At 42.3% G+C, this 22,098-nt stretch overlaps 1 protein-coding gene across 1 annotated transcript in view; it reads left to right on the plus strand.

Annotated features, from left to right (window-relative positions):
- Positions 1 to 22,098, plus strand: part of si:ch73-374l24.1 (protein kinase C alpha type) — an 83,842-nt gene that overhangs the window by 17,263 nt on the left and 44,481 nt on the right. Inside the window, 1 exon segment of the mRNA XM_034592534.1 lies at positions 13,182 to 13,264. Coding sequence (XP_034448425.1) covers positions 13,182 to 13,264 — 83 coding nt within the window.

The raw sequence follows: 22,098 nt of genomic DNA on the forward strand, positions 1-22,098 counted from the left end.
CTCATCTATGGTGGACGGCTGCTGTGTCTTTCACACGCTGCAGTCTGTTTCCATCTAGCAGATAATACAAAAGCACATTATCTCTGCAACACCCTTGCAGGCTCTGTAATGCAAACTGAATGTCAGACAGACACGGTAGCCTTGACAAGTCAGTTCAGACTGTGTCAACAGCTCTTTGATCTCGGGCCGGCAGTGTGGACGGAGCAGATCCCTTTGGAACAGTGTGGCGGTGGAAGCCGTTGAGTGAGAAATTAGGCTTCCATCTGTAAGAGAAGCTCTTCACGTGGAGCCACAGCTACCTAGACAAGGTCATGCTTGTCTAGGTAAAGCTAATTTGTGTGAAATGTGGCTGGGAATTTGTGCTCCTGCAACAAAGAACCAATTGAAATCATGGGCATTTCTTTGTAAAGAATATGTTTATTACGCCAGGCTTTGAGGGACATCTCTGCAATGTATATAAAGAGGGATTCTGATGCGGATCAGATCCAAAATGTAATGCTTTCTTCCTTGGCTCATGCCCTACCCCTTCACATAATGTCATGAAAATCAGTTTAGTAGTTTTTATCGATATCAAACATAACAATCAAACGAAAATTAATACTTGAACATGCATCCGTGTGATAAGAACTACGTACGATGACAGGAACCAACTTTGAGAAAATTGTATTTGACGTGTACTTAGACTTTTTAGTTCGGTCCATGTCCCATCAACTAACATGGAGGAGGAAGGGCCTATTCTGCAGCTAGCAACCTAGGGGAGATGGAGACACTTTGGCTTCATTTTTTAGGAGCTGTCATGTCATTCATTCTTGTGTACAGTGTGTGGTCTGCACTGATGAGGTCTTTGTAGCCTGTAACCTTGACCTAAAACTGCTGCTGATAGAATTATGTAAATCTTTGTCACGAAGGCTTGAACAGTCAAACAATCAATCAAACAGACTTTTTTTATGGCGTCACCTGAAGGTCAAAGGTTGTACATTGAGCACCTTGGGTTATGTCTAAATATAAGTGAGGGTATATACATGCTTTCAGTGGAAAGTTCCTTTAAAACTATCAAATAACTGAAGACAAAAGGTGAATGTGGGCATTCATGTATCATCAAATCATCCATTCAACCTGTGTGACATGTTAAAAGGGATACAAGTCAAGCTCATGCATTTCCATTTTCACTGACATATAGTCCCCTGTCTGCTCAGTTGGATCATGAGTTATTTAGTGCAGGAGACAGCAGAAGAGCTGACCACATATACTATATATAATAGGTATAGGCTTCTTTATCTCCCTCTGATCTCTTTGACTTTTCTTGACTTTCTCAGTTTAAGAAATACATCCTCAGTCACTCACGTAGACTAAAAGTTTTGTGGATGCGCATGTATCCATGGATTAGTCTATGCATAGCTACGCAAACAACAAAAAGTGTCAAAAAGCCCTTTTAGCAGCAATAAGGTCTGACTGACCTGGTCGACACTGCCATCTTTAATGCCCTCTCAGGAGCGGAGCGGAAAAGGTCAACTCATTGTTGCTGAAACTGAACAGAAAAAAGAGTCAGAGGTAAAAGAATGGGTGGCATCGGAGGTAGCAAGTGCTAATTGAAACCATCTTGCAGAAAGAACAGAATACCATTTCACCACAGCTGCTGCCTTTCGTTTTTTTTTCTCCCTTATTCGGCTCCAAATGGTACGTGCCAGGCGCTCGACAGGCTGACTAATCGCTCTACGCAGGCCTGAATGCAGGCATGTGGATTAACTAGGCTAATTAGTCAAGCACTGAGACGCCCAGTGATGAGAAGAGTCATGCTCCCTTTCTCAGCCGAGTACCATTTAATCAGCAGTAAAGATGCTGCAGCAACACTACAGTTTACTGACTGCTCCGCTACTTACAATGGCCAGGTTTTCTGGCTCAAGCCTCTTGACCTCAATACAGCATGACTGTGTTTCTCTGGGGCTCTGCAGTTTTCGTGCTACAAAAATAAATTTCTGGTCGGCTTAAGAGAGGGACAAAGAGTGAGGGTGTGGGGGGGGGGAGGGTGTGTGTGTGTGTGTGTGTGTGTGTGTGTGTGTATGAGAGAGAGAGTGTGTCTCTGCATCTTTGAGGAGGCTGTGTCGGAATGTGTAAAGCTGCTTTCAGACATGCACTGGACTCCGCAGTTCTTCTGTATTTTCTGCGGAGGTCCATGTGTGAACGCAAATGTCTGAGTGAGACGCTCCGTAGTTTCTGCGGACTTTCGCGACAGACGCAAAAAGTGAAAAAACCCCGAAAAGAAAACAAATATCTCCTGGCGAAAAAGCGGCGTCATACACGTAGAAGACACCGACGAAGATGTCAAGAGAGTTTGTGGCGATAAGAGCTGATGACGGTCTCGGGGTGTTGTAAACATGATCACGTGATCTCGGCAGCGGGGTTAATACCTCACTTCCTGCCTCTGTCTTCTACACCCGGCTGCTCCACCTCTCTCCTGAATAATGCGGAGGATTTGATGCTGCATTGTGCATGTGTAAAAGGCAAACTACGGGTAAACTCCATAACTGATTCTCCGGTCTCTACCCATAGGTCATGTCTTAAAACAGCTTAAGTGTCCATCTGTGAGTTTTCTCCCAACATCTGGATAAGAGCATGTGTTTGTGTGTGGATGTGTGTATATGTACAATATGTGCATGTATGAGTGGGTGCATATCTGTGTGTGTGTGTGTGTGGTGTGTGCACATGCCTATCTATAGTTATGAGGGACAATTTTGTTTCAATACCATCATTGTGAGGACATTTTGAGGTTGTGAGGACAGTTTGGCTGGTTTTAAGGTTAGTCATTTAGATGTGATGGTTAAGGTTAGAGGCTAGTGTGTGCGTGTGCGTGTGCGTGCGTGCGTGCGTCTGTGTCTGTGTGTACGTGTGGGCAGAGAGCAGGCCTCGTGGTGAGAGTTGTCCTGCCTGTTCTTGACAACTTGGCTGCTGTGCTGTAAACTTGCCCCAGCTGACCCAGGATCAGATCATTGGCTCATTAAAATGAGAAGAGGGAAACAGCTAACTACTTTGTTGTCTGCCTGCCGACTCACAATCAGATAATTCAAAGTCAAAATTTACTTTAGTGCCTCCTGTCTCAATTTGTTTCCTTCCATAGAATTCTTTTCACACCCTTCCTCTCTATTATAGATTCAGCTTATTTGCTGCTGTTGTCTTATCCTGTTTTATTACTATACCAGTTTGATAGATAATCAGCAGTGTCTCTGATGCCTCTACTATCTTTAACCGTGTGCTACAATACCTCAGAATTATTTGTTACTGCTATAATGTCACGATTTACTACCTGGTGTTTTCATGCTCACAATAGGCTGTGGTGATTCATGTAATTTAGGCGTTGTGTTTGTTCATTTGACTCGAGTTAGACTTCGCTTATCACAGGGGTAGAAAGATGATTCATGCATAAATTCAGTATGATTCATTCAGCTCAGCGAGAGCACCACTAGTAAAAAAAATTGTCAAGTGCAGTTTTTATCAAAGCTGAAGCCGTTTGTCATGTTTTACATACCAAAATGAAATGTAACAGTAGGGTCTTAAAGTCAGCCAAGTGATGCAGTGACGTTTAGTGGTAAAAAATTAAGTTACATGAAGTTGCACATTAGTATTAGCCATCGGGCTACTGGTCAACAAAGGCTGTAGGAGGATTAAAAAAAAAAACTGAGGGTATTTTTGTAATGTCTTTTTTAATTCTAGTGAATTCAGCACATTTGCCTTCTCTTCTTTCAAAAGTTACATAGAGTCACTTTAATGCTGGACACACTGACGAAGTTTTCAGGAGCTTATTATAAAAACTGCTTTACTAAAGATCCAAGAAAACAAAACCCTTTCACCCGGTGGCGAAGAAGAATCCGCAGCAGTGTGTGTGTGTGTGTGAAGTACGTGGCTCAGATTTCTGAAGCTCATCAGCATGTACGGTTGTTGCTGTAAGAAAATGCAAGAAAAATAATCAGGATTACAGAAGAGGTAAAAAAAAATCTCTGCTCGTTAAGTATAAGAAGAAGTCAAAGTGTAAGAAACAGCACGAGGCAAGACAAAGGTCAAGAGGAAACATCAAAGCCTGCCACATCGTATTGAGTTGACATTAAAGCCTTCCAGTTGTCTGTCTGCCTGTAGCTTCACATAACTTATGGCCAGAAGTGGAATTTGGTGCTCATTTGTTTGCATCTTATATAATCCACAGTATTATATAACATTTGTATATACTCACTGAATAGTGTGCCTTGGACTATGCCGCATTATTATTATGTCTTAATTAAAGCACATTTTTATACATAATGATTCCTTCTCCCGCTTTTCAAGAAGTGAGTTTTGACGAAGGTCGTTGTTTTGTAACACGTTTCGTTCTGGCTTCTCTTTCATTTGGTGTTTGAGAGAGAAAATGAAAGACGGTGAAAAGATGAAAAACGAGTGGTTGAGAGGATTTATGGAAAGTGAGTGAAATGAGGGGGAAACAAAGTCAGTTATTTATGTTTCAAAATGTCCTGAGACAAATTTAGCCTTGACTTCACTGGTCGCAAACAAATTGGTTGAGGACATGCAGTGCCGCAGGAGTGGAAGATGCTCTGATGCTGATGTGTGGTATCAGCCTGTCCCCAGGCATCAGACTTGGACTTGGCCGTGACCTTTGCCATTTGCCCAACCGCCTGTTCTGTGTGTGTGTAGGCTGTGCACAAAGAAGCCATAGTCAAGTAAACCAATACCTCTAGCGACTGACTGGGTTTGAGGATGTATGCTTGTATAGGTTTTCTGTTTTTACATGTATTCATTTGCTTACAGCTCCCACTGATAGTTGGTCCTTTGTATGATCTAATTCAGTCCTGTCTGTGCGCTGCCTTGACAGTCTGACAGCTACTGTGTGGACCACAGCCACACAGACTCATTACTATACTACCACTGTGACACCTGATACATGGACACAAGGGGCTCTGAGCCAGACCACTGCAGGCGATACATCACTTGCTAGTGTGTGTGTGTGTTTCTGTGTGTGTTTCTAAGATGAAGAGACATGAGAATCAGACGTAGTGAGTGTACACTGTATGTGTACTTACTCAAAGGCATTGAATAAACATGTTTTAATGTGTGTATGTTTGCATGCCTGCGTATTACAATGAGCATCTGTGTGCATTTGTGTGCATAAACATTTGTGTACAAATTAATCAAATCAAATCAAATGGCATAAATGTGTATTCACATTATGTATGTAGTATAATAATAACTACTTTATTTGTATAGCACTCATCTCAACAAGGTTACAAAGTGCTTCATAAACAAGAAGAATGAATTATAATGAAAGGAATTCAATTCAGTTCAATTTTAAGGGCCAACTCATAACAGACACAACAGTATGCGTCTCCCTGCTTAATCCTATGTATGTGAGCATGTCTGAGTCATATTTAATTCATGAGGCAGTATCACTTCTCCCATGTGTGACTCAGAGATGTCTGGCAGCCAAACACTCCCACCTGTAGTTTGGAATAATTGATCCAGTCCCCCTGTGGCCATTTCTTATACAAACACTATTAGTGCTGTAAAGAGTGTGGGCTGAATGTACATTTACGCCATTTTCAGCATGTAAGAGACGGCTACGAAACGCGAAGCTGAAAGTTTTGAAAAGCAAGTAATTATTATACAAGAAAGACTTGGTGTACTTTGTCATAAATATAAGAATTGAACAAAAGAGCAGGTCTGGGGATCAGAGTTATTACAATTCATCCACTGGGGACCAAGGTCTGTACAAAGTTCAGGGCAATATAATGGCTGCTGAGAAAAAATAAAATCCCAAACCCACATCATCATCCATAGAGCCATGCCGTTAGCATATTTTGAGTATTACAGTTTTTACTGTCCTCTGGTGGAGCTCTTTCGTGCAGAAAAAAACACCAGCATACACCCTGGGGGCATCTTCTTTATTGTCTGGGTTAGGGCTGGGCAGTGAAAGAATATCAATAGATATAGCAATTTAATTTCCGTCAATAGCGATATAACAAAAGTCCAGTATATATCGCTATAATGCTCATTTATTGTTGAGAAGGAGGTTTAACAAATAATGAATCTTTCTCAGATTTGTAAATTCTTTTGCTGTTTATCAAGTGTTTGTCATTATTTGCTCATTTAAAACAACAACCTTCACCCAGGAGCAAAAAAGCAGTCTTAGAAATGTTACCCTGATATGGAGTGAACAGGAGAGCAACATTTTTCCACTTCTACATTCACATATTTGTGACCGTTTCCTTAGTGTGTGTCTAAGCTATCCAGACATGCATAATCCAACACAGAGCAAGCCTAGGGGAAAACTGCCATCACCTGCCAACTACAGTGTGGATACCTGACCCGAGGCCGTCTGGACCCATCTGGATCTGTCAGGCCAGGAAGGGTCGGAAATTTTCAGTCACTGTGGCTGGGCTAAATTTCTTTACTGCACATGTCTGTTATCGGAAAAAATAAGAAATACCCATGTGGTAACACAAACTCAGTGCAGCTTACAACTACATCAGGCTCAAGTCGAGTTCGGGTCGGATTCAGTTCATTTACTCTCGGGCTCAGACGGGTTCAGACAGAAAAATGCGTCCCAAGCCACATGTTGCCAACCTGCATCACAGTTTTGGGGGGGAGACTGAGGACCTTTTCGACCACAGAAGCACTGTGACGCAGTTTTACATAGAAAAATTCACCTTGAACTCCTCCTCGAACGCCTCCTCTCAGCCAATCAGATGCTATGAGGCCCTTTCCTCTGTAACTGAATATGAACACAGTGATTCACTTGCGTCTGTCGTGATGGTTTTGTTTTGCTTTGTTAAAAACTGAGCAGCCTCCCTGCTGTGTCGAATCTCCTGAGGTGTTTTCGTCTCTCTTCCCTGCGATTCTCTGGTCCCATGCAGAAATTGCATAATTCCTGACATAGGCATATATATAAACACACACACACACACACACACACACACACACACACACACACACACACACACACACACACACACACACACACACACACACACACACACACACACACACACACACTCATCCATATTCATAGAGCACAATATTATGGTGATGGAGATAATTGCCAGACACAAACAGAATTCTTAGGAAGTTTTACTAATTCCATGTGCTCTCCTTGAGGAGACACAAGCAGGAGGAAATGTATTCTGCTCTTTTCTGTTCTCATCATCATATCTTGTCTCTCTCTATCTCTTCATCTTTGCTGTATTCGTTCGCCCGTCCCATCCCATCTCTTCTTTCCTTTTCCTTGTAACTCATTGCATCAGTGGAACATCTTTGCTGTTGCTTTCAGGGTCATGTAATCACTTTTAGTTCTGCACATGGGGTTCTGGACGTCTTTGTCCTTTATGAGCCTATAGCATGCATAATTGAATGTATGTGCTGAAGTAGAGTTTCCATGCCTTTGTTGTCGCCGTGGCTCTGTTCGCTTCCTCCCTCTGCAGGTGAACACTGTTCGTCGGTATACAGTGTATCACACACACTGCATCTCCCTCGGGTGGCGGAAAGAGGACAGAGACTTATATTGTGATATACTGAGGCAATTAAGTTCGCTACAGTGTTGTCCCATTGTGTAACTGTGAACCGAGCTGAAATAAAACATAAAATACATTTAATAAATGAAACAAAATAAGTAAAAGGAATATAAAATACATACATTATGACATTTATAGTGTCTTATATGTATAGTATGTAACATGATATCGACCCATATCCTGATAGGATACATCGGCAGAAATAACCAGATGGGAATGTCTGCTTTTGTAAATCCAGTGAATTTGACTGAAGATAGTTAACCTAATATTTTCATCCATCTGTTCGTCTGTCCATCCATCCATCCGCGGCTCATTTGAGATCACTTTACCGGTGGCAGATGGCTAAGCGGGATGTTCCAGGGATCCCTCGTCCCAGCCACATTTTCCAGCCCCACTTGGGGATCCCAGGCTAGATAGGATATGTCGTCCCTCCAGAGAGTTGGGGGTCACTGCCCACCTGGGCGTACCCGGTGAGCCTCCATTGGAAAGTGCCCAGGTGGCATCGTACTGGCACTGTCGTTAGATGCCTGAACAACCTCGACTGCCTTTCGACGTGAAGGAGCAGCAGTTCTACTCTGAGCTTCCCACAGATGTCCAACTCATTTTGGTCGCTTGGATTCGTGATCACTAATATTAGATCATATATTATATAAAATTATCTGAGACATTATATAGGCAGCTATTACTTAAAAAAGAATATGGCTAAATATCTGAAAGCAGAAAGAGTTCTATTCTCTATATCTTCATTGTGCATTGCCCTATTGTATGATGAAAATGATGGAAACAGTGAGATCTCATTGGCTAATGTAAGTTCTTTGCCAACGGCCAATGGAAATATTACAGATATAAATGACCCACAAACATTGTGTGTACATTATAGATACAGGAGAAACACCAGGGCAACTCAAATCTCTGTCCCAAAATATCCACAGGCATATTGTGTAGAAAGGCCACTGCTTGGCCTCTCTGACTGTCCTCACTGTCCTCACTGTCAGTCCGTCTGCAGTCACAAGCCATCCATCTACACCGGCCTCCAGAGAGAGCTGGTGGTTATGGGTCATGTGACCTGGGGCTCTGGGAACTTCAGATGTGTCACTCTCTGCAGCGGTGGGAGTTCAAAGGTCACTATTGAATTTGGAGATCTCTGGAAGAGAAATGAAACTTGTGTGAAATATTGCTTTATGCTTCTGTGGCGGTGCTGACAGACATTTTGTACACATGAATATCACATCTGGCCACAGTGTGGACTTAGATTAGTGCTGGACAGAGATGGAATTGGCCTGTAAAGCCTCATGTCAGGCAGTAAACGTGCGGACTGATGTGCTGTGCAGATGAAATCGTGTGTGTCTCGGCTTGAGCGCAGGAGGGTTGTGAAAATGATCTGGACGGTAAACAACAGACAGATATCGTTTCTCTTTGACCCTTGAACTCCATCAAAATTTTACGAGAACTTGACACAGGCTATGAGTAGGTCTCGCCGCTGCATGTGGGCTACAGCGCTTCCCGTTGGCCCCGTTGTTTGATTCTCTCTATGGCTCTCTCCCAGCCTTTTTCTACCTCTCTCATTCAGCACTTACACAGGCTCGTGACAGGAATAGCTCTTCATTCATCATTCGCCGGCCTGTGATTATGTATGTCACGGTGTTTGTACATGGACACGTGTCGCCTGTGTATTTATAGTATCCACTGGCCAGGTGTGGAGGAAATGTCTTCCCTCTTTTTCTTCCACGCTGCCATGGTGGGGTTCGATACACCTTGTTCCAGTTCTGGCCGGAATTGAGCCTAAAAATAACCAAGCAAGGACAAAATACCCTCCTCTCCACTCTCTTCTCGCCATTTTTCTTTTTTTTTTTAACCTGAAATGACAATTTAAAGAAAGAGCACGAGCCGTCACCAGGAGGGAAAAGCTCGTCTTTGTCTGTGTTTATATTTGTGCATAATTTCCAGACAATTTGTGTCAGCTTCTGTCATTTTCAAAGCTGTCAGCTTACTTCACCTCTGCAATCTTTTGCCACTAAAATTGATGTAGCTGCAAGAGTAACACAGTTGTTTGAGCAGATAAAGACGTTTTAGACTTCCTCGGAACATCCATCTCTACAGTCGCAGGAAGCCTTGACCCCTGGGGACTTGTTTCCTCCATCTCCGCCCGTTCATCCCTTCTCTCGCACTCTTCCCTGCTCTCCTCCTGTGGATCTCAGATCAAAGCTTCAGTTCTCTTTGTGTTCAGATGCACTCTGGGGGCCAGATCAATTGAAGGTGTCTGGAGGGTATTGAGTTGGTCTGGCGCTACAGGTGTCCGGCCTTGTCTCCCTTATCTCCACTGCAAGCCTTTTCTTCTGGGCTGCAGCGCTGCATAATTCTATTAACAGTGGCTTGATAGGCACCCAATTTCACCAGATTACCCAGGGCCAAATCCACACTTTAAAGAATCAGTGGTGGGGAGACAGGGGGATAGAGGATGGAGAGGTGTAGAAATGCCACCTGCATGCAACACTGCATGCGTGAAAACGTGCCACAAAATGGCCACCCGTAGAGATAAACGCTCAAATTATGCATGCAAACGTAGTGTATAATGTGCTTTCACTCGAAATAAAGTGTTTGGGTTGTGTAAGCTGCTCTGTAATGCCAAAGCCCCTTATCTATGTGCTTATGCAATTAAGCTGCTGAAACAAAGCCCAAGGTAATTAATCATAATAGCCCTGATGATACACTATGTCACTATGTCACCTCTGTTCCTGCTGCTTCACTCTGTCCTCTAAGACGACTGAACCACCTGGAGACTGAGACAATTCTCCCTGTTGAGTTTCCCTCGCATTAGTGCATGTTTCTTCTGTTGTTATTCTCTCTTTTTATGGGAGTGTGGATAAACACATTTTTATTGATTCAGCCAACACAGAGAAAGTGTAGATGTGCGGTGTATGAGGAAGCTTTTCTTATTATTCCTCATTGGTGGGCACATTTGATGCCCCACAAGCTCCCAGCATGCATCTGTGTTTCAGCCACTGCAGCATGTTGGTTTCTTAAAACAGTTTTTAGATTTGTGTGTGTGTGTGTGTGTGTGTGTGTGTGTGTGTGTGTGTGTGTGTGTGTGTGTGTGTGTGTGTGTGTGTGTGTGTGTGTGTGTGTGTGTGTGTGTGTGTGTGTGTGTCAGGCAAGCTTAGCCAGACTTACACAAGACAGAGACAGTGTATTTTCTCCAACTAAAATCCTTTGCGTTGACTGTTCTACACACATACACTCCAAAACTAGATTTATCCCCTCCACTGTACATAGATTAGCTGCCCCTTCTTCACCTCTGATCTGAGATCAGTGTCAAGTCAGTCTGCTCAGCTCCACACTACAGCATGAACAGAAACTGGTCTGAGATCAGCACCAAGCAGGGGTGGCGATGGACCAGTGGGTGTGTGGCTGCGAGTGTGAGGAGCCCTGATAGATGGAGGGAGAGAAAGTAGTTTGAACGTCATTACAGCCGTGCTTCACATGCTGTAAGTAGGCTGTGGAGAGGAAAAGAGAAACCTGACGGTTGCGCTCAGAGTTAATCCCGCTGAGTAAAAGTGTTTGTTGCAGAGTTGCTGCACCCAGGATGAGAATACTGAGCAGATATCATGTGTTTTTTACTTCTTCTTTGCATGTGAGCAAATATTTTAATTTCATTGACAGCAGAGTGGGCAGCATGTGGGATGGGAGGATTGAAAGTTTGACTTCGGGGTGAGTGGTGGGTGGATGTGATGTGGGAATGAAGGCTCTGAGGTCACTACCAAAACAACTGCTAATATACTCAGTAGTCACAGATTTCTAAAGACTTGCTGGAAAAAAAGTAAAAAGCTTCTACACTGGATTTTGTCTGTTTTTACACAACCTGTGATGAGAAATAAAAAAATAAACCCAAGACTGTGCAAATATATAGTGTTAATATGATTGAGTAATTACTGAATCCAATCTGAATTAGGTCCCTTTTAGAATCTAATAACAACACGAGATGTTCATCCCAACGTCCATCACACTACACAATAAGGAAACATGTTGATTTGATGTATATCAATAACCTTTGCACTTTGTCTGGCACATTTCACACCCTGGTTTTAAGGTTTTAATGCAAGTTTTTCATCTTTCAAGCATTATATACTTTTAGTGTTTTATCATTTTAAGTGTTTTTAGGGCAGGTGCAACATTCAACTCACTTTTATTCTGCATTTTTTTTCTGGGTCTTACACAAGATGTCCTTCTGAACTGTTTTTTTGTCGTTTGTTGCACAATGTCCTGTTCTCTGTGGCCCAAGAAAGATTTCCCCATGGGGGAAATCTTGAAGGCATTTGAAGGCATCAGCGAGTACATGAATCTATATATGTACCGATCTGATACAACATCTTAAAAGTAAATTGCAAAAGTATTACTGAAATTTTCTTTTCCCAGAAATCACTTCACTGGCAAGTACCCGTTTTAGAGCAGCGAAGAGGAAGTGATTTCCAGTAGAGTAGTGTTAGACAGAGCTAGCTAAAACTTTAAGGTGATATTTCACACAGATGGTTCTAGCTGTACGTAGAACTCAACCTGACTCTGTCATTTTTAAAATGCACATTGTGCAAAAACAAACGGCTCAGACGTCAACATTAGAGCTCAGATTAACAAGTGTTATTATTTTGATGAGCTTAATAACCCCCTTCTCTCTCGCTGCCTAATTTCCTCTTTATTACTCAAATGAATGGATTTGTACTGGAGCTCTTCACTGCTACTGCCTCAGAATTCATCATTCCATTCACCCATCTATCTATCATAAATCTAACTGAGCATCTTGATACAATAAAGCCTTTTGAATTGATCCCCTGCTGTTCCTTTGGACTTCTCCGTAAACTAATTTCTCCCGTTTAACCAGTGCCCGTCAGATTTTCTGGCAACTGCGACGTAGCTGGCAGAGTTAGAGACAAAAATCCACACAAACACGAGGGTGCTAGAGCACAGAAGTGCACATGAACAAGCCGCCAGCTTGACAATGAGAGACACAGACAGATTGTGTGAGAACGACAAAGAAAGAAAGAGGAATTTTAACTAATGGCAGGAGAAAATACAGTTGGAAACACAGAGTGCGAGTCGGAGAGAGTCGGCTTGTGTTCTAGCTGTCACAGATGTCCACACTTTTGCTTTTCCCTCCCAAAATCTGCGGCAGGGTCCGAATGTAAATGCCACCGTAGCTGACGTGACAGCAGCATCAGGTGTCGTGTCAGTCATGTCACGCAGAGTGACACTTTGGACGAGTTCAGTGGGAGACAATGATGCAATCGGCGTCAACCCAACAGATTTTAAAGAGCTGAGGGCTGCAGAACACAGTGACATTATTTGTGTGGGTGTGAGTGTGGGTGCACACGTGTGTGAGTCTGTTTATCTGTTTGCATTTTCTTATGAGTCCATATGGGACAGGCTTCGACTCATTTTAAGAATGATTTGAAAATAATTGTCCATTTGTCAGACAACTTGCATAAAATACTCGACAGAAGGATGTAATACTTGTGTGTGTTTGTGTTTTAAGAGGCAGATTTGGCAGGTGTGCGCACATTATGCGCATGTAAGAACAAAATGAGACAAACTGTTCACAATGTTGTATTATAAACTCTCTTCTCTCTCTCTCTTTCCTCTTAGTGTGTTGTTTTGTGGTTCACAAACGCTGCCATGAGTTTGTCACCTTCTCCTGTCCCGGAGCCGACAAGGGCCCTGACACAGACGTAAGTTGATACTTTATACACAACCTCTCCTTTCAGCCTTTTCTCCAAATGTCCAGACACCTGAGGACGTCCCTCAGTACACAAAGAGGATTTACCTTGTTTGGTCTGGGCCTGCAGACTTTGGTTTAGTCTGAACCAAAAAAAACAGGTATGAAAGGTGTTAAGAGGGGGATTTCAGTCTGGATCAAACTGAACCATGCTTTGCTTTGTTAGCAGTTTGAAAACACTTTTTGGAATAATTCAGACTTCCAGACTAATTACAGGAAGTAGTGAAGAAAGTGCCTCAGACAATATCACATCTGAACAACGAAGATGTTAATCTGGTGCATTTGAGCGAGTGTTGAGTACTGCGCTTGACGTTGGAGATGCTGGTAGTAAAACCATGATGAAATTAACAAAATGAACTGGTTCACTTATTCTCTCCATTCACATGGAGGCTGAATGAAACGGAAATGCAAACTGAAAGGTCAAAGAGGCTAACACAAAAAAGCCAATTAAACACTATATCCTCACTCTTCATCAGACTGAAATACCAACTAATGAATTTTCCCTTGCTAAACCAATTAAGATGGAGAAACATGCCCACACCACTATTCTCTCATGTTTACACAGCGGCAACATCAAAACCTGTGTTTTTTTAGCATCTGAATTGTCTGATACACTTGATTAACTAAGATGAAACGGAAATGCAAACTGAAAAGGTCAAAGAGGCTAATTCAGATTACATATACGTGGATGGTTTTCAAAATAAAATGTTTAATTGCTATTAAATATTAATTTTCAACATTATTTATTCAGTGATGATTAAGTTGAACAGAGTTTGGTTGCTTATGAGATTCAAATCTTTATGGGCACGACTTGCTTCCATATGGTGAACAAACAAGTTTAATGTGACTCTGTGCCTTATTTCGATGATTTGAGTGGAAACTAATGGAGTCATTTTGTCCTGTTAGTGCTTACAAATCTGAATTTGGCACAGATATTACAATTACAGGGTAAAGTGATTATAGAGTCTCTCTCGTTTGCTTCTCTCATCTCTACGCCATTTCAATCAATATTATGTTATGACACGAGTGTATAGCAATATATCACCATATTGATTTTTCTGTATCAGCAGGTTTGTGGCATCCACGCGTCAGGTTCGATAACATCGTCCCTCATCAGCCTCCTCTCTTTCCCCCCAGCTGATGCGATGCTGTCGGGGGCAGAGTGGTGATGTTTTATCAGTGTTGGAGTCTGACCTCTGTGGTCCCTCCAGGTGTAATAGCTCTGTTTGGGGGTCCACGTGTGAACCTGCTGTAAAAGTTGAACCTCGCTCTCCTCTTCCCTCCGGCCAGGAAAGAGATCTGTCCTTGGTTAGATAAGAGAGGAGGTTAAGCACAGCTGCAACATGCACATGGTGTCTGTTTAGTTCAAACACGCATCAGCAAAGAAAGTAAACCAAGAAACACTATAGTCCATGCTCACATTTAGAGGACAAGCCTTTGTATCATCTCATCAGTAGCAGAGATGCTCCTTCCGTTACTTATTCCGATACCTGGACTTCACGTATTGGCTGATACAGAGAACCGAGTCCGATACCACAACGTTATTCATTGTTGTATGGCCTATTGCTAGTGTTGTAATTGGCAACACCAGTGCCACCCCTCGAAACGGAAGTCTTTCATGCGTACACGTCGCCGTTTTACTTGTGTGGGAAGTTCCAGTTCCTGAAATGTTGCCAAATTGGTGACATTATATCTAGCTCTGACTACGCTACCAGAATCACTTCTTTTTCGCCACTCTTCAAACAGTACTATATAAGTACTTATAAGAAGTGATTGCCGTTTGTTTGTGTGAAACCATCTTGGGTCGTTTTAATAGATTTGTGTACCCACCGTTGCCCAACCATTTTTGTCAGTATCTGAGTAATTTCCACTGCTGGTATTGGAACACATGTAAATCACTACTCTCTGCATCACCACTGCACATTTGCAAACACAAAAAGCCAATTAAACACTGTAATCCTCACTCTTCATCAGACTGAAATACCAACTAATGAATTTTCCCTTGCTAACCAATTAAGATGGAGAAACATGCCCACACCACTATTCTCTCATGTTTACACAGCGGCAACATCAAAACCTGTGTTTTTTTAGCATCTGAATTGTCTGATACACTTGATTAACTGCAATGACGAGACTCCTCGCAGCGATTCCCATCGTCTCCTCATTAAATATTATCAGGAGTCATTACAATGTGTTAAATGGACGGAAAGTCAATGCAGTTTAGTGATGCTTTTGCAGCGTCCCAGTTGATCAAGAGCACACTTTAACGTTAACGTCTGGTGTTTTATCAACCTATATCAAAGCTGTGGCTCTGTATTGGCTTCTCTTCATCTTTGTGTCTTAAAGGCTCATTATTCTTGACCTATTTTTCATTTTATCACTTTATCACTGCTAGGCTACCTTCTTGTTATTTAACCACTCTTTACCTCAGCTCTTTCTGTCCATCGTCCCAGCCGCAAAAAAATTCTCTGTCTTTCTACTCTTCTTTTATATATTTATTCCCTTTCTCTTATGTACAATTATTTGTACTTCTATCTTAGTGAGGACACTCATTAGCATAATGTGTTCCCAAGCTCCTCGGCCTAACCGTAACCATCACGACTAAATGTCTAACCCTCATCTAAACCTAATTCTAACCCTCAACAGCCCAATGAAAAAATGAGGATCGGCAAAAGTTTCCTCACTTCATAAGACCCGAACGTAAAAATGGTCCTCAGAAAAGATATCAGTACAAATACACACACACATAAACACACAGACCCTACATCACTGGCTTCAACTGCCCATTGTGAATTTTGAATCTGCCTGTTTCTGTGGCTCATTATCTACCCACGTGGCTTTTGCTTTGGCACAGAGTGAATACAGCCCATTGGGGAGGGACCTCTTTGAATTCCAAATGTTGATAATGGGATTAGCTCATGCACAACCACTCTTTTCTTTCTTTTATTTCCAGTCAGTTTTTCACACTTTTTCAGAATAACAACAGTTTGTCCTTTACTGTATTCTTCCTTATTCTCAATAAATCCATGACTCTATGAATCTGAGAAACACACACACTAACATTTCTTTGTGGAGGAAAACCCTCCATTGGCTAAACTGCTTACCATAACATTAACATATTAACATGTCCTCATTGGCTTTAACGACCTGTTTTCAGATATTTTGTAGAACAAAAGATTGATTGATGGGTTGATCGAGAAAATCGGCTGAATAATCAATAATGAAAATTATGGCATTGCTTCATCTTTCAGGCGTTTAACAGCTAATTTCCAGAAAACATTATTTTTAATTTCCCTTAAAGTGATGTGGTATAGAATGGTCTCATGCAATTTGCTTTAGGTATATAAATAGGTATATAAATGATCCTAGAAAGTCCTTTAGAATTAGCACCAAGTTCTGTAGGCTAATAAGCTGTAAAATATTACTCACATAAAATTTACCAAAGTAATTTTTAGGTTCAGTGTTACACATGAGGCATAAGGTTTGTTAAAATAAGTCCTTAATAATGAATTAAATTCTGTGTTGCACTTACTGCCTGAATACTCTTGTGACCAACAGGAGCCGGTCCAACAGCAAAAATATGCATTTTAGGCCGAGCTACGTGGTTTGTTGTCCATGATTTATTAATTAATATGGTTTTATGTTTTGAATTCAGCGAGAACAACTGAGCAGGGATTGAGTGAGTGAGTCACGGACACCTATCCCTCCATCCCTCTCTCCTTCCTTCCATCTTCACTCCTCCATCTCTGCCCCTCAGCATCTGAATCTACGTGGTGACACTTTGAATTTGGCTTGGAGCTCGGATAGAGAGAGATTCTTTCTCTTTCTCTCTCTCTCTCTCACTCACTTGCGCACACACACACACACAGGTTTGCGCAGCTATTCTCATTAGGACCTTGTATTGAACTGTATTGATTGTGGACAGCCAAAACCATAACCCTAAACTTAACCATGACAAATTCATGCCGAACCCTAACCTAACCACAATTCAAATCTTACCTCTAACCTTAACCAGCACCTCAGAAATTAACTTTTGTGTCATTAGGACTGAGCTTTGGTCCCCATGAGGTCCACTGTTCCTTTGTTTATGCTTCGAACGGTTCTGAATAGGTAACAAAAGCGAGCACACACACCACACACAACACAACCACGCACACACACACACGTACATCCTCTACCCCCCATTGTATCCGCCTTGGTGTGTGAATGGCGTCATCTGTCCCGCAGATGCTTTGATCCACTCACAGAACAACATGGAGAAGAGATGGAGAGGGAGAGATGTTCACATTAGCATTTGAGTGAAAAGTTCTCTCCTCTCTCCTCTCTCTCTCTCTTCTCTCTCTTCTCTCTCTCTCTGTTTCTCATTCAACACGTAGTGATGTGTAGGTGGTAAATAGTGCTGTATTGTCAGTCAAGGATCTCTCTGGAACCAGTGAATGAAGGTGACTCATCCATAGAGAAACAATATGGCTTTCACAATCAACTTTACATCAGCACAATGGGCCAATACCTCTAACCAGATCAAGTCTCTTTGAGAACCTCCTTTCTGTTTTTTGGGGGGTGATATGACTTCATTGCAGTGACAGATTTGATTAGTGTGACACGGGCAGATTATGCTTTACATGCTTATATTGCCGTTACTCTCTTTGGCAAATCCTCTTTCCTGCCATCTGTCTTTTGCCCTGTTCATTATCAACACTGCTGCACAGTGTAGTTTAAAGATGGCTTTTCTTTTTTTCATCCATCTCCATGTGTTTTATTTATCACGTGTTATTGCTTCACAGGACGTATGACATCTTTGACATACTCGTGGGATTTAGTGTGCTGCTGACATTTATTTTGAACAATGAGGAAAATTCTTTTTAGGACTCAGTTTCAGAGCTGTCCCGAATATATTTTGTTTGGGGGAGGGACTTCGATGCATCAATGGAACTCACCATCAAATATCTGTTTTGGGGTTCACCAACACAGGTACCCCATGAGGATTAGAGGATCTAATTAGATTTCAGTGAATTTGCAATTCCATGAGGTAATACATGTAAACAGATGTAAACAGAAAATGATGTGAAAACTCCATTAGGATGCCATCATGTAATTAATACGTATAGATGTCTAAGATCAGAACAATCCACAGGCCTTTATTGGTCTATTGCTTATTTAGAGTATGACCTTATTCAGATGAAAGTAATCAGAAAATGCTGTTTACGTGTCTTATTCAGACTATATGGGTTAATATTGGAACATTGCTGTCTATGTAAATGTGTCTATTGTGTCCATCTCACGTGCAGTATTATTCTCCCACAAAGAGAAAGAGGCAGAGAAAACAACACACAGCCACATGTCCTGCTGGTTGATTTACTTGCTCCAACCATTGGCTTAGGTTATTTAGCTGCGTTTAACTAATTCTCCCTAATATATCACTGCCGCTTTTTCTGAGACAAATATGACACGATTATGTGCTCATAAATACTCAAAGCGAGCCTGATTCCCCAGGGGAACTCATATTGTTGATGTCCCACTTATTTGTGCAGAAAAACAGGATTGCTGGCTGGTTTATTGTCTGGTGTCAGTACCTGTCAGCTGTCATCTGCCTACTGTCAACCTGCACTGAAAGACAGAGTCAAAGCTTCACAGTGACTCAGATGAAAGCTGTTGAGTTCCTGCATGTTTCTGCATCACTTTGACACATTGACAGGTGGAGAGGTGAAACATGGCAAATCCCTTGTTCCTTCTGCCTCCTCGTCCTGCTGTCGGCAGCTGTGACTGCTGAACGCTGCTTTGTTTTTTCAGCCTCAGAGGCCGCAGCCTCGGTTCCGACGCAGTTATTGGGCATCAGTGCAGCTCTGGGGACTTTTCTTTCACTTACTTTGTCACCTTCACTTAAAGGTTCAGTGTGTAGAAATTCGGGACATCTAGTGGTGAAGTTGCATGTTGCAGCTGAATACCCCTCACCCCACCCTCCCCTTCCAAACATGGTCATTGTAAAATCACCATGTAGCTGATTATTATATGCTTGACTGAATAACTTCACTTTCAAACTCAGATACCAGTGGTTTCCTCCTGCACAGGTATCATGGATTCAGCAAAGTTCCTTCGTAGCGTCGGCCCGGCCTTGTTAGCAAACTAGTCCACATTTCCCGTGGCTTCCTGCACCATTACTGTGCCAGTCTCGAGCCATTACCCTCCCAGCAGCTCAGCTCTCCAACCTGCTGCAACAGCTGGGCGAGCTCGCGCAATAACACGGCCGATTCAGCAGCTTACACAATGTCAAATCTCTCCACATGTTAATGCCGAAATGCACCGAGAGCAGATTACAGATTAGAGAGTCAAACCCCGTTCAGCGCGCGGTGCAAAACACAGGGCAAATGATAAGCAGCCAGAGACGATGAAGTAACTTGTGGTAACCTATACAATATGTGCAGTAAGTCAGAGAGTTTAGCTGAGCAGATGAAAGCCCGTCTGTGTGTTATTAACCCAGAGGAGCAGATCAGTTCTTTAGATTAGATTATGTAACATGGCTGCACTGAGGGGCTGTGGACATGACGCAGCTCTTCAGCCAAAAATCACAATCTGTCTGACTGTTGAGTAGTAAGCAACATGACTTCAGGCTCACCAGATGTCCCAGGCTGACACGGCCTCTGGTCATTTCACACACACTGCTCTTAATGGGAGGAAATATTGTGTTTCCACTGTTTCAACAGTGTTAATGCTTAAGATTAAAAAGTAAATACAGATGAGGCAGGTTTAGGTCATCATATATTTGATATTACACGTAATGGGATACGAATATGTGCATGAATATTCCTGCTACAACCATCAATACGTTCGCAAATCTCAGATGTTGGAACAGCTGGAGAAATCTGAGTGATTACATAAGCTGCTGATTTAATTACAGATATCAAATTGCAATCTGCAGTTATGGGCCTAATGCCTGGTTACATAAGCCAGTGTGTTAGTTAGTTAGATAGTAAATGAATATTTGGGCTTGAAGGGGACACATTGTTTTCACCTGCAGTCAGTGACGGCTCCCAGTGGGATCTTTAACTGACTCACTGGGACGTTCAACCACAGACACTGTAATTTGTGTAAGACGTTCATATAAACAGAAGAGAACTGTGACATCATCTTCTACTGTAAACAAATCTTGTTATTTTTATCCCTGCCATGTTTATGCCTCTGCCTGAGTGTGAGTGGTGCACGGGGACAGAATACACTAGCTGTCAGATGATCTCTTTTTGGTGTTGTTGATAGGGTGTGCAAATGAAAACATCACACGTTCCTTAAATGCGGCACGTCTAAATGCTGGAGTGTGAAGAACGCCGTTTGCCTGACTGTCCCCAGGCTGCGCTGCAGAGAAAAGGAAAACACTCTGTCGGCTCTCACTCATAGTCTTCCTCTCCTCACCTCAGGTCTCTCTGCCCTAATTATCTGTCACCCAGCTACACTCGCGTCGGAAAATGGCCACCTTAGCAAAACACACTCAGTGGGGCGTCTGTACAGAAGCGCAGCCACCAGCTGACTTCTGCAAACGCCTGCCTCTGTTACAGCAGCGCCGCTCCTCCATCAGTGGGTGGGGCACAGTTTAAAAGGTCTGAGCCGTGTGGGCCAATAATCAGCCTCTCACAGCTGGCATTTTGTACTCGACTTGCCTCGGACTACATTTGCTGGACGGACTTTAACCAACAATATTTTTCATTTTATCAAGCAATCTGTCCATTTTTACATCGATCAATTCGTCACTGAGTCGAAAAAATATCAAATTTGTTGACCTGCACTGACCATTGTGTTGACAAGAAACTAATATTAGAAAATTGTAAAAAAAACCAAAACATATTTACATAACAGCCTCATAAAACAGTCTCCTACACTTCCCTCTGTGTGCTTTGCTCTTGAAACATGTTTAATAGAGTTATTACGTAACCCCACTGCGTGTGTTTGTACGTTAATATGTTTCTATGCGTGTGTGTGCTTCGCAGCATGTGTGATGAGTGGATGTTATTAACAGCGTGCCTCATTAAAATCCACTTGTAGGCCGACAATGACAGAAGCCCTCTGCCTTAATAAACCCCAAAGACCTGAAGAGGAGAGGGAGCCGGGGATGAAGACACGAGTGTGAGGCAATTAAAAAAAAGGGAGAAAAGTTAGTAGAGCTTCAGCAGAACACTTGGGTCAGACTGTTCCGGTGGTAATAAAGTTAAAGAATGATAGTGAATTATGAGCGAAGCAGAAAGCAGCTTAATATCAGTGGACTTTGCCATAATTAAAGCCGCGGGCTGGTTTTAAGCCCACACAGCCGGTATGTTACACACGGGACACTTTGTTTCAAATGTTGTTTTTCGGTTAAAGAGTAAAAGAGCTAATGCAGAAGTGTTTCCTCTGCATCCTATTAAAGCCTCACAGTGTTTGCAGCCTAGTGTGACCAATGCCTTATTTTATGCAGCGTAATTATCATCTCCAAGATAAATGGATAATATTTCAGCGCAGATAAAGCTTCATTGTGCTGAGCAACATGCCCCGCATGCCAATTATGTCCAACTTCCTCCTGAAATGTTAATTAATGGGAGTAGGTCATGTTTGGATGAGAATTCATTTTCTCCTTTTTTATAAGGGGAATTCAAAATGTGCCCAAACATGCAGGAAAAGACAGTGAGACCATGTATAAAGGGAGAACTGAGACATCAAGATAGGGTAGGAGGGAATTATGAGGTCAGGGCATTGAGTTCCCTTCAAAGTTTTATTAAATTAAGAGGAATTTAGTGAATCTTCTCCCGGGGAAAAGAACAGTGA

The sequence above is a fragment of the Hippoglossus hippoglossus genome, chromosome 8 (assembly GCF_009819705.1).
Source record: "Hippoglossus hippoglossus isolate fHipHip1 chromosome 8, fHipHip1.pri, whole genome shotgun sequence".
Taxonomy (NCBI): domain Eukaryota; kingdom Metazoa; phylum Chordata; class Actinopteri; order Pleuronectiformes; family Pleuronectidae; genus Hippoglossus; species Hippoglossus hippoglossus.